Here is a 17,643-nt window from a genome sequence, read left to right as displayed (position 1 = left end):
ACAGCTAACACTCTCTTAAAGTGGTCAACATAGTAGCAAGTCCATGTGGACGGTTTAATGAGATCCATAGAGACTGAAGTTTCATTATATATTTGATGTAACTTGAGTTGTTCACTTTTAAAAAATGAACACACACCAAGTTTAGGTAGCTATCAATAAGACAATCTACATAAAACAAATATTTTATATACACTGTTTGTTACTCGTTCTACCTGTTTTACATTTTAGTTCAGTTTCTGATCTTCACAAATGCTGAAATGAATCTAACATATATAACCTTCGGTGGTCACGTGGAAGTGGAGAAATACCGTTATCTTTATTTTGTGATCATGTTTATGGTGTATATTCTAATAATTTGCAGCAATTCCACTATTGTGTGGCTTATCGTAGTTCAAAAAAGCCTTCATGAGCCTATGTATATTTTCATTGCTGCTTTGTTAGTGAATTCTGTTGTTTTGAGCACTGTCATCTACCCAAAGCTTTTGATTGACTTCTTATCTGAAAAACAGATTATTTTGTATCAAGCCTGTCTCTTTCAAGTATTCCTGTTTTATGCCTTAAGTTGCTCAGAATTCTTACTGCTGTCAGCTATGGCTTATGACAGATATGTGTCTATATGTAAACCTTTGCAATATCCTTCTATAATGAGAAGAACAAGAGTCAATATTTTCCTGCTTTTGTGCTGGTTTTTACCTGCTATTCAGGTTGCAGTGCCAATAGCAGGAAATGCAAATACACCACTCTGTAACTTTACTCTGAAAGGTATTTTTTGTAACAATTCGTCAAACCATCTTTATTGTGTCAATTCAAGAGAATTATCTATATATGGTATGGTTGTTCTATTTAATGTTGCACTTTCTCCTATGTTTTTTATACTTTTTACATACATAAAGATAATTATAGTTGCCTATCAGAGTTGTGGAAATGTCAGAAAAAAAGCTGCACAAACCTGTTTGCCTCATGTGCTAGTTCTAATTAACTATTCTTGTTTGCTTACGTATGATATGGTTATAGTTAGACTGGAATCAGAGTTTCCTAAAACTGCACGTTTTATAATGACATTACAGTTTGTAACATATAACCCTCTTTGTAATCCAATAATATATGGACTAAAGATGAAAGAAATTTCTAAACACCTCAAAATACTGTTCAGTTAATTGCAAGCAAACCAATTTATTAATTTATAGTCTTTTTTTATTACTCATTTTTTATGAATTTTATGAAAACTGGCTTAATGTTTTCCTCCTACAACTGAGAATTGATCAATATTTAAAAACCAAAATGAAACATAAACAAATATTAAAATGAATGTTTGATATCACTCTCCTCATTAATAATACATTTGTTAATAGTTTCATCTAATGTGATTGCCCCTATTGATTTTCACAATGAAATTAAACGTGAATATCCTTCTTAATGGATACTAACACAACATCAAGAGAAATGAAAAAGGGATGAAGTAGAGTAACATAAGGTCGAGTACTTAAAAAATGAGACAGTTATCATGCCAGTCACTTTTTATCTTGTGGCTCTGTGTAAATGAAATTCCATTACAATCTTGTGTTACATACAGTTCAGACACCTCAAAATACGTTTTATTTTACAGTTGAAAACTATATATCTGGATTTTCTTTCCAGTTTGTTTTCTTTTGGAGTGCAAGAAAATGTAGTTTAGCTAGTAGTTCACTTTCATTTTCTGGAAAGGATCCTTTATTTGGTCAGTTTTACTATTTTTGTTCTGTAAGGCATGGGTGTAACCTGAAGTCTCTGTTGAGATGATTTCAATCTATAGAGGCCTTCAGGACCAGCCAGGCTTCTACGCAGAGTATTAACCAATTGAAGAAATAGTACAGGCCCTTCACTGACACAGAATGCAGTATCAAAACACAAAACAAAAACAAACAAACAAACAAAAACCTCAGGCATGAACAACCATACCTGTTGATTATAATAGACTGATATACAATACAGCTGGACTTGAACCCTCAAGTGACGTTTTTGGTATTTTGGCCTTAATAACTAATAGGACAGTTTTTGCAAGGCGTAGGGAATCTCTTGTCTCATCCAGTTTTTTAAATGTTGTTCATCTACAAACTACAGTTTCTTTGCTACCTCCATTCACCTTGCTAAGTTTAGTCTTTTTAATGTTAGAGCCCTTGATAGTTTTATATTTTTAACAGAAATGTGAATAAACTCTGGAGAGGACTGCCTAGTTGGTGAACTATGCCCTCCCTTTATGATTGTTTTAATTGTCCCAGAGAAAGTGGCCAGGGTGAAGTTTTGGCTGTGGCATTTATCAAATGTTCACTTTTTAAGATTGATGAAGTATGTATCTCTGAGGTTCTGGTTTTTGAACTAAAATGTGAAAAAGCTACTGTGTGTACAGTTGTGTACCAATCTATGTCAAAATCTGTTATCCATGGGATAATAAAGGTTTATTCTATTCTATTCTATTCTACTATATTGGATATTTTTTATCAGGAAGGCCCAGATGGGTTGCCCACTGCCAAAGGGTGAGTCCCAGAGGACCAGAGACAACAGGCAATCAACACTGCTGGAGACTGGCTTTCCTAGCAGTTTCTTCATGGTTATTTGTTTGTGGGATTCCCAGGTACATCCAACTACATTTTTCCAGTACAAATTACATTCCGATGTTATTACAGTCAATGACTCAGGGGTTTCAGGCATATGTAGAACACGAGTGGGGACAGCGCATCTCCTTGATAAATCCCGCACTTGATGGCGACTTGTGCTATAGGCTTGAAGTTCGCCACATCCCCATCAAATTTCTGATTCAGGCTCTTAGTGTCCTTTTTATCTTGTACAAATCTATGCGTTCCAAGATCTGTGTGTGGGGCATCGAGTCATAGGCTTTCTTGCCAATCCAGGTGATGCATAAGTTGCTGAGCCTGGTCTTGCAGTATTGGGTACCTTGTACCAGTAGCTGGTGTGTTGTTTCTCTGGAATTCCTGCTTATTCCCTTCTGTGTATTGAGCCATATGTCTGTTCATCTTAGCAGGATCATGTGGTGTGGCGACCTCTCCCTCATGGTGGTGACCTGTTCATTTGTGCTGCCAGACGATCATGGACTCTAGTTAGCTTCTTTAGCGTTTTAAGCACTATTTTCCTAAATCCAGCAACACACACTGTGTCAGTTTGTGAGAGCTGGGCTCCATCATGTAAATTAGCCTCTATAAATGAAGTGTTTCATGTCCACTTTAAAGGCCTGTGGTATGCCCATATTTAAGACTGAGGTATACTTTAAGGTAGGACCTCTCTGAGCAGTACTGTTGGAATGGGGTCTATTAGCTGTAGTGATAGATGTACTGTGGTGTTACCAAGTGATAGCAACACTAGGAAGAAGGAACATGAGAAGCTTTAGAAGTACCAAGGGCTGAGAGAGGAACGTGAGAAGATGTGGAGGGTGAAAGAAACAGTGTTCCACATAGTAATTTTAGGACTTGGGGTAGTGAAGGACATCCCAGATCTCTGTCCAGAAAAGTGCAGTCCAAATAACAGCAAGGATGCTGCACAGGACCCTTAAGCTCCTCAAGCTTTTATTAGTAAATATATTCGACACCAGAAAACTTTTCTGGTCTTTTAAGGACACAAAGGTTCAACCATCTCTCCAAGAGCTTAAAATATCTTAACATTAACATAATTTCTTTGCCATAAGGAACTCTTGGGTTGCTTTTGCACTTTGCTGTAGGTGATGTGTGAAGTTTTAAGGTAACACTAATTACTTCTAGAACAAATTGATTTAATACCAAAATAAAGCCAATTTCAGGAAAAAACAATGGTGAAAACACACTGTATTACAAGCTTGTTGTTAGCTAGCAATTCTACACCCATGTGCTACTCTTATTATGTTTGACTAATTTGTCACTCTACAGTCTGATAACATGGCAAAAGAATACTTACATATACAAGGGGAAGGTTTCATTTAACAGCAGGACCCAAATCTGCATTATTATCAACAGCTATGTTTCTTTTCCTATCAGTGCCCACTTGAAGAGCTGCTTTCTTAATTAATTTTCTTTTTGTCTTTACTTTTTTCTATTGCAGATGATTTTGAAAAGTCTGTCAACATGTAGCTATAAATGTGACTGTTAGTGTAGAAGTCCTCACCAATTTGTAACAGAAGAGTTCATCACATGAACAAAATGTTGATTCTCACACAAAGTGAGAGATTGTTAAATAAATAGATAAAAGAAAAATTGTTAAGTACAAAGAGAGATAAATCAATATTTATATAGGAGATGTATCAATATAAAGAATATCTGATGAAATAAACAATAAATCTGTTTCAGGGATCAAAATCAAACATCTCACTATACTTTTTTCTTAGCAGAACAATCTCTTTAGGTGTTTAGAAATGTATTTCATTTTTAGTCCATATATGATTGGATTAAACAGTGGATGATATAAAACCACTTGCAAAGTCATTATTAAACGTACAGTCTGTGAAATATCAGATTCCAGTCGAAGTATAATAACTTCACATGTACAGAAGAATGAATAGTTGAATAAAACCAGCAGGTGAGGTAAGCAGGTCTGTGTAGCTTTTTTCCTGACTTCTCTACAGCTTTGATAAGATATTATAAGTATCTTTGTGTAAGTGAAAACTATGTAGAGCATGGGAAAAAATACAATATTGAGCAAAACATTCACACCATAAATAGCCAAAACTCTTGAACTCACACAATGAAGTTTGTAAATTGACTTATTACAAAATATCCCTTGCAGAGTAAAGTTACACACTTTTCTAGTAGCACTTAGTGATGTTGTTGTCACGGTTCTGGGTCCGTTGGACCCAGTATTTCGAGTTTATTATGTTTTGGTTCACTTTTGCATCATGGATTATTCTTTGTTTCTCTGGTACTTTGTGTTTCAGTTATCTTGGTGTTTTGGATTGTTTTTCATTCTCTTGTTGTGATGTTTATTATTATTATTATTATTATTAGAGTTTCATGTTTCTATTATCCATGTTTTAGGAATGGTGGTTTCATGTATAGTTCAGTTCCATGTTTCATTTTCTGTCTTTGTGTTGAGTCCATGTCTCTGAGTTGTGATTCATGTTTCCTGTTTTATTGTGAAAGTCTTTGTCTTATGTTAGTGTGTGCAGCTTTGTTCCCCATGTCTCGTTAGCCCTGATCTCTCCCAGCTGTGTCTCCCTTCTGTGGCCCATTTCCTCATTACTACCCTGTGTATTTAAGCCCTGTGTTTTCCCATGCCCAGTGTTGCGTCGTACCCTCAGATTATGCCTGTGTGTCCTTGGTCTCAGTGTTCCATCCTCACTTCATGTTTGTTTTCCTGCCAGCAATAAAGCTGAGGTTTTGTGAGTTACAATTCTATGTTCGAGTCCTGCATTTGGATCCTCATCTCTGCCTGCCCGCACACAGAGCCCTGACAGTTGTTCCTGCAACCTGACAAGCAGGCACAAGCCACGCTAAGACCAAGAAAACAGAGATGGTAGTTTTTTTCATGATTACGGAATATTGCAAAGGTTTGCATATAGACACATATCTGTCATAGGCCATGGCTGCCAACACTAAAAATTCTGAAGCTCCTGAAGTGTAAAGTACAAAATACTGAAAGTGACGCATTGTGTGTGATATAATCTGTTTTTCAGATAAAACATCAAGCAAAAACTTTGGGTAGATGGTTGTGCAAAAAAAAGTAGAGTTAATCAGCAAAACTGCAATAAAAATATACATGGGCTCATGAAGGCTTTGATGAAACACAATAAGACGAATAATGGTGGAATTAGAGAAAATTACTGCAGCATATATTGTAAAAATAATCAGAAAATAGACATATCTGTACTTTTCCACCTCTACATACCCATTAAGTGTTATGTAAGTTAAATTTAGTTTATTGTCCATTGAGTTACCTGGCTGGGAATTGTATTTACAAGATCCTATCCACAGTTCTAATGCGTCCTGCTCTGACCATGCAGTATGTTTTTAATCACTCTACTTCACCCTCCACGGATTTCAGCAAACCCTCCACCATAACATGCATTCATGTGACCTTTTTTAAACTGTGAAGAGTTGTTTTGACTTTAAGGCAGCTTTGCAGTCCAGAAGTTCAGTGTCTAATAAACAGTGGCAAAGATACCCCAAGTCAGCATGCAAGTAGTGTGGCTAAATTGTAATTCTGTTTCTGCACATTAAGTAATAGAATCAAAATTTACTTCAAAGCTCGAAATTATTATACCATCTACTTAAGGTGCTTTGACAATTGATCTCTTAGGGTAGTAATCAGAATCAGAAGATTTTATTCATCCCCAAGGGGCAATTAACAGACAACCGAGCAGCATAACGTTGAAGATAAGGACAGTAAGAACAGGGTATAACAGTGAGATAATAAATGCACAGAATATACAGTATATACAGTTTTAAAATTAAAGTGACTGAAAAAACTTTTCAGCTGACTGGCCGGTGGACCGCACGAGTAGCGACCCGGAACCAGTATCCAGAAAAAGAAAAGAAAGTAAAGAAAAAAGAACAACCAAAACTTGATTAACCTATTCAGTCTTTCATGAGAAAAAACTAGGAGGCTTAGGTCCACTAAAGTGAAACTCAGTCTACTCAGATAAAAGTTATTAAAGTTCTGTAGTATCACATCAACGTTCAGTGAGAGACTGAAATTACCAAAAACCACTGAACGACACAGGAAATCATTCCTGCCTGTGGCCATCTCCCTGTAGAACTCCTCCGTCTAATACACTGTAAACACTGCAAAAGTTACATCCTTTTGCACACACTCTTTTCTTACTCTGTAATGTTGCCGTCTATTTTCTTGATATTTATTTGCAATCACATCTGGATATTTATTATTTGGTGATTTGTATATATTGTGCTATTCCTTAGATCTTAAGATATTCTATTGTTAATAGTCTAGTCTGTTTTTGTTTTTGTTATTGTTTTTTCTAATGTCACTGTACTGGAGCAACCCGTAACCCACATAATTTCACAAGGGATTAATAAAGTATGCTGATTCTGATACTGATTTAAAGGGAGCGTCTTTGTTAAAGTCTTCTCATGGATTTTCCAACACAGAGCTCCTGGGTGGTAATACTCTATCAGTCCCAGAACTGGATTCAGTTGGGCAGCGTGGGGTGAGAACTGAATAACTGAAGAATGCAATGGTTTTTAGATTTCATTGGACTGTCTTGAACAAAGTGGATGATAACAAAGAGAGGGAAGGTAGTCAGAACTGAGGGGATGGAACTACCAGAAGGCAACATTGCAAACATTGAAGACAGCTACAAGTACCTGGAGATCTCAGAGGCAAATGGGAACCATGAAGAGGCTGCTAGGAGAGCTGCAACCACCAAGTACCTGCAGAGGGTCAGGCAAGTCCTGAGGAGTCAGCTGAATGGTAAGAACAAGATCTGGGCTATCAACACCTACGCCCTGCCCTTGATCAGGTACCCTGCTGGCATAATAAGTTGGCCAAAGGTGGAGATAGAAGCCAGTGACATCATGATCAGGAGACTCTGACCATGCATGGAGGGTTTCACCCCAAATCCAGCACCCTGAGGCTGTATGCTAAGCAAAAGCAAGGACTGGTGTGTCAGCACAACAGTCCAGGATGAGGCAGCAAACATCCATGAATACATCAGGAAGATGGCCCTAACCAACCACATGCTCAGGGAATACCTCAGGCAGCAGAAACCCGAGAAAGAGGAGGCACCATCATAGAGGGACAATAGGATAGAGGAAGTGGCTGACATCCAGAAATCCAACCAGTTGCTGGACAAAGCTGGACTAAAAGACAGCACAGAGGCACTAATCATGGCAGCACAGGAACAAGCTCTGAGCACAAGACTGATAGAGGCTGGGGTCTATCACACCAGGCAAGACCCCATGTGCAGGCTGTGTAAAGATGCTCCAGAGACAATCCATCACATAACAGCAGGATGCAAGATGCTAGCACGCAGGGTATACATGGAACACCATAACCAAGTGGTTGGCATGGTATACACAAACATCTGTGCCAAATATGGCGTTAAAGTCCTGAGGTCAAAATGGGAGACGCCCACAAGGGTGGTGGAGAATGACCGAGCTAAGTTCCTGTGGGACTTAGATGCAGATGCAGACGGACAAAATGGTGGTGGCTAACCAACCGGACATAGTGGTGGTAGACAAACAGAAGGAGACGGCCATAGTGATAATTCCTAATTTCCTTCGGGATTAATAAAGTATTCTGATTCTGATTCTGATAGAGGTAGCGGTTCCCAATGACAGCAACATCAGAAAGAAGGAACACGAGAAGCTCGAGAAATACCAAGGGCTCAGAGAAGAGCTTGAGAAAATGTGAAGGGTGAAGGTAACAGTGGTCCCAGTGGTAATCGGAGCACTAGGTGCGGTGACTCCCAAACTAGGTGAGTGGGTCCACCAGAACAACATTGGAGATCTCTGTCCAGAAGAGCGCAGTCCTAGGAACAGCTAAGATACTGTGCAGGACCCTCAAACTCCAAAGCCTCTGGTAGAGGACCGGAGCTTGAAGGATAGACCGCCCGCAGGGGTCAGCGGGGGAATTTTTTCCATGTATGCTATATATAGGCTTTATTTATAGGCTATAAATAAAATAATGTATGAAAAGACATTCGTAATGCACAAGCTTGATGTCCTTGTTTTTGTTAAAGTTTTTTTTAATTATTATTTTTATTATTATTATTATTTAGTATGGTAGTTATCCAAGTTTTTTTTTCACTGAAAATGTACACAAGGCATAAAACCACACCACCTAAACTGGAAACCAAATAAAAACTCCTTATGAAATAAGATATGGACCCGAGCGCAAAAAAGCCAGGATACACTCAACAATAAAATCTTGCTACATTATTAAAATTCTATACTAGATTAATAGAAGTTGGCTGATCATTGTCATTGTTAGCTGCAACTTATGATCCATTAGCTCTAACTACTAAAGCCTCAAGTAAAAGAGGCTGAACAATGATGTAACTGACTTTCACAGTTCAGCTCCCTCAAGGTTGAAGCAAACCAATAAAACTCTTCTTCAGTCCACATACATATGATTCACTATAAGCATTTGATTGATGAGTGTACTTGTATTTGAAGTTCTGATATCTTTATGCTGCTATATATTTATTTTGTAGCATTTTTTTTAATTCATGGATGAGGAGTTAAATACCACATATGTAACTCTAGATGGATACATTGAGGTTAACAAGTACAGATATGTTTATTTTTGTATTATCTTTACATTATACATTATAATAATATGCAGTAATTCTACCATCGTGTATGTGATCTGGATTCATAAAAACCTTCATGAGCCTATGTACATTTTCATTGCAGCTTTGCTACTTAACTGTCTCCTTTACAGCACAACTATTTACCCAAAACTTCTGATTGACTTTTTATCTGAAAAACAAGTCATAACATATTCAGCCTGTCTCTTTCAGTTTTTTATATTTTACACTTTAGGCAGTTCAGAGTTCTTTCTCTTGGCAGCCATGGCCTATGACAGATATGTGGCTATTTGTAAACCTCTTGAATATCCAACTATCATGAACAAAACCACTGTGATCATTTTCCTGGTCGTATCTTGGCTTATACCTGCTGTTCATATTGCAATCCAAGCAATAGGGAGTGCTGAAGCAACATTGTGTAACTTTAATTTAAAGGGAATATTTTGTAATAATGCAGTTTACACTCTTCTGTGTGTAAAGTCAAGATTAATTATTGTATTTGGAGTGGTTGCTTTAATAGATCTTATAATACTTCCTGTGCTCTTCATAGTTTTCACTTATACGAACATTTTTATCATCTCATATCAAAGTTGCAAAGAAATTAGGAAGAAAGCTGCAGAGACCTGTTTACCCCATCTGTTAGTTTTAATCAGTATTTCCTGTTTAAGTATCTATGATGTAAGCATAGCTCGAGTGGAATCAGATTTTCCAAAAGCTGCACGATTACTAATGACATTACAAATAGTGCTCTATCATCCATTGTTTAATCCATTCATTTATGGGCTCAAAATGAAGGAAATTTCTAAACAGCTAAAAAGATTCTTTTGTCATGCCAGAATCATCGTGTATTAACTATCAATGCTAATGTGCCTTAATTGTTATGTAATCAGTTTGCTGAAATTACTGAAAACACTTTTTAACATAATCAAAAAGTAAAACATAAAAATGTCATTTTTACTTATTTAATTATTCATAAATTATTGCTATGATTTACTGTTGGTGTATTAAGTCCATACTGATAATAGGACAAACATGTTCTAAGTTTATTTTGTAAATATACTATTCCTCAACAAGTTTTTCTTTAGTTTCTCATAATTACAAGTCTAACAGAGTAATCAATCTTTTTAAAGAAAACGTATATGAGCAAAATAAATGACATTAGTTTTAATTCATTTCACACAATTCTTTTTTAGTTTTTTCAAGTTGTATGTTGCTGTACTCAGTACAATGCTCATCTTAACGTAATACCTACAGTTTCAGAGCTGCAGAGTTTTGGTAAGTTACAACCTAGGAGCTTTTGGGAAGCAATTAATGAAAAATGTATGCAGTTGTCTTAACATAAACATATCCATTCTGCCATAGGTAAAATGATAGGTAATTAAGTCTATTTTCAGATTAATGTTTTTAAACTTTTGTATTTCTTCATTTTTACATTATTGCTAAATATTATTTAGGATATGCTAGTGGAACATAGTGAAACATAGATTCTCCACTAAAGGAATAAGTGGTAACACTTTGTAACTGTTGCCCAAGGACCTGCATCTTCACCACTTGTCACATTTTATTGGTCAGTGTGAGTTATTAACCAAACAGATGTACTGTATGTATGTATGTATGTATGTATGTCATAAACCCACAATATTATTAACAATAGCACATCAAAAACATATCAAATGTTTTGAAATGAAAGTTCAATATTTTACCATTTCATGAAAAATATTAACACCCTTACAACAGATAGGTTCTAAAATCTACCTTCACATTCTGCAATTAAATTATATAAATAATTTGTAAAACAAATGAAACTTCTAAACTCAATCTTAAGTTCTTCTTTTGTCAGATCTAACTAAATATATAATTGGGAAAAGTAGATGAAAATTAAAACTTTTTTTTTTTTTTTTTTAGTGATATGACATCTTTGCCATTACTTTTGTCATTGCAGGGTGGGTTCAGAATCTTCCCCATAATATCAAATATGGTATCAAGTATTTTCCTGGTTAATATGTATCGAGTTCGAAATTCTAGTATCATAACAACCCAATTAGTCATCATAGCTGTTGATATTTTAATGTGTAGAGATTGTAATGGAAATGTATTTTTCCTTAGTGTTTCCTCACCTTTTCTGACAATAACACATATATAACATGTTTATTTGAAGCATAGTGGGACAGACACTCAGACTGGACTCTCTCTCTTGCTGCAACGTGAATAAAACTCACTTCAAAGACACTCATCAAGTGTTTGCATTTTATTTTAAAAAGTTCCACGACAAGATATAGGTGAATATTCATATCTGTGCATTCCCAGGTGCTGCCAGCTAAATCTAAGTTTTATCACTCCCACTTTTCCATTCAAGCTATCTCCACCACCAGCATCTTGGCTCCGGGGGGTCCTGCTGTAATCCCTCTCATAGCTTTGGTTCCATTCCACCAAGATGGGCCATTGAATTGTACTCAGGCAATCTATTCCGTCATTCCCATGTTTACTCCATTTTGAATTATGAAAAATATCTGAATATAATAACCTTTTTGTGTTGACTGTCAAGTTTACTTTATTTATATAGCACAATAATCAACAGAAGTTGACCAAAAGAAGAAAAATGGTAAAAATGGTAAATGGCCTGTATTTGTATAGCGCTTTACTAGTCCCCCCCAGGGACCCCAAAGCGCTTTACACACCCAGTCATCCACCCATTTACACACACATTCACACACTGGTGGAGGCAGCTACAGTTGTAGCCACAGCTGCCCTGGGCACCTGGACACTTACATTTACATTCCAAGTCTTAAAGACACCCAGTTCCTAAATATATGGCAAGCTGACTTGTCTGTTTTATGTCTGTTTTATTGTGTTAACTATTTCTTGTGGAAGGTGATTTAGTTGTCATTAAAATGTGCTCAGAATTTTCAAATTGATGATGATTTATTTGATAAATCAAGACACACGGCTCTCTGCCATATAAGCTGCCTTTATAAGTTAAAAGTATCAAAATCTGTACTCAGCAACAGTAATGCTGAACCTGTGTTTACTTTGCAGTGTTGCAGACCACTAGGAGCCAAGCTTCTCATTTGACTGTCATGAAACGTCTGTGTGCTGGCAGGAGAGGACCCAAACACAAACTCATGGAAAACGGGACTTAACTCAAAATACAGCTTTATTACTGAACGGGGAAAAAAGATACAAGACAATGCTAAACTAAACTGGGAAATTCTAATGCTAATCTAATCTAATTACTTAGGGAAACACGGGGAGAGAGGAGGACCGAACTGAGAGAGACGCTGACCTAAATACACAGAGGGATGACAGGGACATGAGGACACACACAACTGATAGGAATAACCATAACGAGACAGGGGAAGCTAGACTAAACGGAATGAACATGAAAACATGCGCTAAACAACAGCAGCACGTTTAAGCTTGATCAGCTGTTGTTAGAATTCATTTAATATTACTTTCTAGTATCAGCTGATGTTTACTGGAGCCACAGCCGTAAAAGCTGCTTGTCATGATGTCGGTTTGGATATCTGGTGAGAGGGAAACACGAAGGTGAAATCAAGAGATGTCCTTCAGTGGTCATATGATGTAAACTGTTTAGAACTCATACATATATACCAACAAGACAGTGTACATCACTGTCACAACAGCATTTGTTTTCATCCAAAGGCTTTATGGTTTTTCCTATAAAACCTGGTGGGCCTGTCTCTAGTCAAAATGCCCAGACTGACTTTTTGTCCCACTCCAGCTGACCAGGTGGTCAAGGCGCAGACTCAAGGCACATCATTTTCAACCCCCCCAACCCCCCTACGGTCTTTCGCTTCTCGGGTTAAACATGATATATAAGTCACTCTGATAACTTCTAAATGTCAATGTTTGGTTTATTTCAGTGTTTGATTTGTTCCTGAGTAAATCGGTTTTGGCTCAGATTAAAGTTCAACTTCATAACTAGACCGTTTTATTTAATACTGAAGTCTTGCTTGGAGAGCTGTCAGTATATTTTGAATTTCACCAGTTATATTATGAAAATGTTTCCTACTGAATTTAACTATTTTTTAATGTTAGATTTAATTCAAAGTCAGCTGTTTAAATAAGAACTGTGAAATTCAAAAAAAGAATTGTCCGATTTCCTCCATAAGAGAGTAGAACCGCTGCAGTGCAGACCTCCTACTGAGCCATCTTACGTCATTATAATACACAACATCTCCGTATTCTGGATGTTGAGTAGAAGCTGTTGAAACTGGCGGTTGTACAGGGCTTTGGAGCGAATATAATTAATAGCCTTTATCACCAGTTTCATAACATGGTCATATTTTAAATGTTTAGCACAGAGTACTTGTTGGTGAATAATACAGTGGAGTTTTATAGCTTTACATCCTTCTTTGCTGACTTTGTTACAGACTAGGGTTGTTAATTCCTTAGTGAGTACTTCAGGCAGCAGAAACCCAAGAAAGAAGAGGAGCAAGGAGAAGAACCATCATGGAAGGATAGGCCCCTGCATGGGCTGGAGATAGAGGAAGTGGCTAACATTCACCACTTTTGCTGTCTCTCAGCATGAAATGTTGCAGTAGTATTTGTAGTGGATCGATAACACACACTCACATTGTGGCTTGTTTATCAGAATCAGAATACTTTATTAATCCCGAAGGAAATTAGGGTTACAGCAAGCAGCACGCTAATGGCGCAAGCACAAGCATCGAAGGCGTTTGGACAGGGAGGGGGGATCAATGTGTGCATATCAGTGTATGTGTGTGTGTGTGTGTGTCCTGAATTCAGCTGAAACAGTGTCCTTCGCCCCGCCAGGATAAGTAAACAGTCTTCCAGCCAACCCAGGTGGCCTTGCATGGAATGGGGGGAACAGTCTAAACACAGTCGTTATCAGGGTGTTTTGTTCAGCTCCAGCCTTGAGGCCGCAGCTGGCGCCGAAGGGGTCTCCGCATGAAGTGATGATGGTTTTTACTTTAGTGCGATCAACTCATATGAATTTCAAAGCTGTTCTAACAGTCCAACACTGGTCTCTCAATCTGCCGTTGGAGAGCCGTGAGCTTTCTATGATGTTATCCAAACTTACGTTCCGTGATGTTGTCATTCTTTTTGCTCAAAGAGCAGGTTCTGAGAACTCACGACCGCAGTGCACTTCGCCAAGATGTGATCGAATTTGCGCTCAAAGGTGTTATTCGAGCTAGCCCCTCCAGATGTAATCCAGTTTTTCACTCAGATGTCTTGTTCTGAGTATTCACGGCAGCCGTGCGTTCTCCAAGATCTTCTCCGTGCTGCACTCAATGAGCCCATTTTGAGAAACTCATGCCTCGTCCCATCATTTCAATCCCAGTGGGCAGCCTTTTGGGGGTTTGAACAGCTGGTTCCACTTCCTTAATTCTTCGATAAGCCAGGGCCAAGCCAGCTCAGCTAGAACCCTGTTATTATGGTTCCGAATAGGTAGATATCTTCAGCAGTCAGGCTCACCTGAGCCCAGATTCTCGTTGAGAAGGGGTGTCAATTGCATTCAGAGACCAGTTGATCAAATCCATAATTCCTCTTTTAGGTTTTAGAGAACAGACTGTGAGAGAGTGTTCCAGGGAAAAGTAAGAAAAAACACAAGACAAGACAAGGACATAAGAAGCTAAGCAGGGAAGATAAGGGCAGGAGAGCTCAGAAGATAAGAGCTGAGAGCCAAATAAAAAAACATGCACTAGTCTACAGCTGACCACATGACCAATTGCTAGATGACTTCCTTCAGCTACACCAGGCAACCCTGGGCACGTGTGCCACAGCTGACACGCGAAGGGTTAAGTGATGGCGCAGCATGCAGTGAAATAATCTGAGAAGGTGTATTTAAAAATAAATATCTACGGCTGGGCCACCAATGCACATCACAAATTAGTTCACACAGAGCTAATGACAATACAGCTAATGACAGTCTTAATGACAGTATCTAAGCTAACAGCCCCACCTCCTTGTTTTACTTGTAACTGGCTAAAAATTACACAGACGAGAGGGATGTAGCCAGTTCTGTGAATTATATCGAAGCGAGCTAAAAAAGATGATCCCTGGTCTTTTATGCCAATTTGGAGAGAAGACTAGGGTTTTGCGCAACAGAAAGATCGTGCTGTATGTGCCCTTTGCCTCGAGAGTGTTGTTTGCCGGACTTCCAGTGTTAAACGACATTTTGAGACGAAACATCAAAAAACCTTCAAGGATGAGGCAGAGAAAGTTGAATCAATTACACGTCTGTGTCAAGATATGAGAAGCAAGCAAGTACTCTAAAAGTTTTTACAGCTGCAAAACATCATGGAGCTGAAGCAAGTTATCGTATTGCACACTGTATTGCTAAACATGGAAAACCGTTTACAGACGGAGAATTTGTTAAGGAGACTTTTCTCTCAAGCTCAGAAGTGTTATTTAATGGGCTTCCAAACAAAGATGCAATTAAAGCAAGGATACAAGACATACCTGCATCAGCCAGAACTGTGGAACGACGTATCCAGGAAATGGGTGACAATGTCAGAGCCCAACAAACAGCTGGTTTGAGAGAAGCCCAGGTGTTTGGTGTAGCTTTGGACGAAAGCGTTGATATCAATGACATTCCACGTTTGGCTGTTATGGTAAGATACTGTGATGTGGCAGTACAAGAGGAACTCTTCTGTTTAACCCCGATGCCTGAAACAACGCGAGGTGAGGATATTGCCAAAGTTTTTAAGGGGTGTTTTGATGAGCAAGGCATTGACATTACAAAGATTTTTGCTGTGACAACTGATGGTGCGCCAGCTGTGGTTGAGAAACACAGGGGCGCTGTTACCTTAATTGAGGAACAAGTTGGCGATCCCATCATGAAACTACACTGTATAATACACCAAGAAAACCTGTGTTCCAAGATTTCAAATTCAGATCTTCATGACGTCATGCCCACAGTGGCAAAAGTCGTGAACTTTATAGTTAAGCGATCTCCTTTGACTCACCGCCAATTCCAGTCTCTGCTCGAGGAGCTGGATAGCTCATGCAAAGACATCCCGCTCCACTGTGCTGTCAGATGGCTTAGCTGTAGAAAGGATCTGGAATGATTTGTGGATTGTTTTGATGTGGTAAAAAAATTCCTGGCAAAAAAGGGGCAAAGCCATTCCGAACTCCAAGATGAGAAGTGGGTTGAAAATTTTTTCTTTCTCGCTGATATAACGGGACACCTCAACGAGTTTAATGTCAAACTGCAGGGATCCGGACAAACTGTTTTAGATATGCGTGACACGTGGGAAGCTTTCGTTCAAAAACTGGCAGTTTTTTCCAGCAATGTTGAAACTTCCACGTTCTGCTACTTCAAACGCCTCAGGGAGCTGTCCGCTCAGCGCAGCATCAGCACCTCGGAAATACACGGGTACGTCCAAAGACTCAAGAAAGAATTCTGAACGAGTTTTCTGGACTTTCAGGTGTATGGACCGATGTTTTCTTTTCTTATCAAGCCAGAAAGCTTTAATGAGCAGCTGGATTTGTCTCTTTTTAAATGGCTAGACACAGATGACATGGAAATGCAGCTGATTGAACTGAAAAGCTCGACTGTGTGGGTGACAAAGTTCGCAGAACTACGAACACAGCTAGAATCCACAGCTGCGCGTGAACCTGGAGCTTGCATCTTCACTTGCTGGACATCACTACCAGACAAGTTTAACTGTCTTAAGAACATTGCACAGGCCCTATTGACAGTATTTGGCTTTACCTATCTGTGTGAGCCAATTTTCTCTCACATGAAGAGTGTCCTTAGCGCCTCCCGTTGCCGTCTGACTGCCGGACACTCAGAGACCTGTGTGCTCCTTAAAGTTACAAAATGTGACCCCCAGATAACACAACTGGCAAATACAAAGCAGGGACAGGGATCACATTAACATGCATATCCCTGTATAAACAAATGTCATATTAGCCCAGTATTTTTTCTTTCTAAAAGTTCAGATAGAGCACTGGACTCACCAACACGCCTCAGTCACACACAGAGAATCCAGATCATGGGAACTGAAAAAGTCCAGAAGAATAAAAGTTTTGTTTAAAGGGATCTGGCATTTACCAGGCCAATCGCTGCAGGAGCTGGAGCTGCAGCACGGGGTTCAGTAAGTTGAGAAACCAGACGCAGCGATCTCAGGTTTCAATAATGTTCACAGCGGAGGTTTAGCCTGGGAGGGCATGGGCAGTGAGGCTGAGGACCATGATCAAAGCTGACCACAGGCACCAAGCAGGCATCAAGAGGATCCAGGAAATGCCAAGACACAAACAATCTTGGGAATAATCCATGCCCTGGTTGGAAAACAGCAGAACAAATCCTTAGAGAAACCTTTACCTTCACCAGCTGACTGCTTTGTTTACCCCTGTGACGATGACGTTTTCGCCAGGAAGGTAGCGTGGGAACGTGGTACAGGTACCCTGCATTATTTATTAATCTA

General features: G+C 38.7%; 3 protein-coding genes across 3 annotated transcripts; 2 read left to right on the top strand and 1 right to left on the bottom strand.

Moving 5' to 3' along the window:
• The first annotated feature begins 215 nt into the window (after positions 1 to 215).
• LOC309691023 (olfactory receptor 6N2-like) lies at positions 216 to 1,871 on the top strand. Its single transcript, XM_082508550.1, has one exon. It carries the CDS (start codon positions 258 to 260, stop codon positions 1,155 to 1,157), a length of 900 nt encoding a protein of 299 aa, XP_082364676.1. The 5' UTR covers positions 216 to 257; the 3' UTR covers positions 1,158 to 1,871.
• A 3,345-nt stretch (positions 1,872 to 5,216) lies between these two features.
• On the bottom strand, positions 5,217 to 6,214 carry LOC309691028 (olfactory receptor 4B13-like). Its single transcript, XM_082508556.1, has one exon. The coding sequence runs from the start codon at positions 5,883 to 5,885 to the stop codon at positions 5,379 to 5,381; it is 507 nt and encodes a 168-aa protein (XP_082364682.1). The 5' UTR covers positions 5,886 to 6,214; the 3' UTR covers positions 5,217 to 5,378.
• A 2,931-nt stretch (positions 6,215 to 9,145) lies between these two features.
• On the top strand, positions 9,146 to 10,078 carry LOC309690419 (olfactory receptor 13C2-like; the record flags this gene model as incomplete). Its single annotated transcript, XM_082507452.1, has 1 exon — positions 9,146 to 10,078. The coding sequence occupies one exon, from the start codon at positions 9,146 to 9,148 to the stop codon at positions 10,076 to 10,078; it is 933 nt and encodes a 310-aa protein (XP_082363578.1).
• Positions 10,079 to 17,643: the final 7,565 nt, after the last annotated feature.

The sequence above is a fragment of the Aulonocara stuartgranti genome (assembly GCF_965226115.1).
Source record: "Aulonocara stuartgranti genome assembly, chromosome: 16".
Taxonomy (NCBI): domain Eukaryota; kingdom Metazoa; phylum Chordata; class Actinopteri; order Cichliformes; family Cichlidae; genus Aulonocara; species Aulonocara stuartgranti.
This window is presented reverse-complemented; position numbering and strand designations above follow the sequence as displayed.

Excerpts from the sequence above, each read along its gene's own strand:
- LOC309691023 (XM_082508550.1), top strand. The coding sequence starts at position 258 with ATGAATCTAACATATATAACCTTCGGTGGTCACGTGGAAGTGGAGAAA.
- LOC309691028 (XM_082508556.1), bottom strand. The coding sequence starts at position 5,885 with ATGGACAATAAACTAAATTTAACTTACATAACACTTAATGGGTATGTA.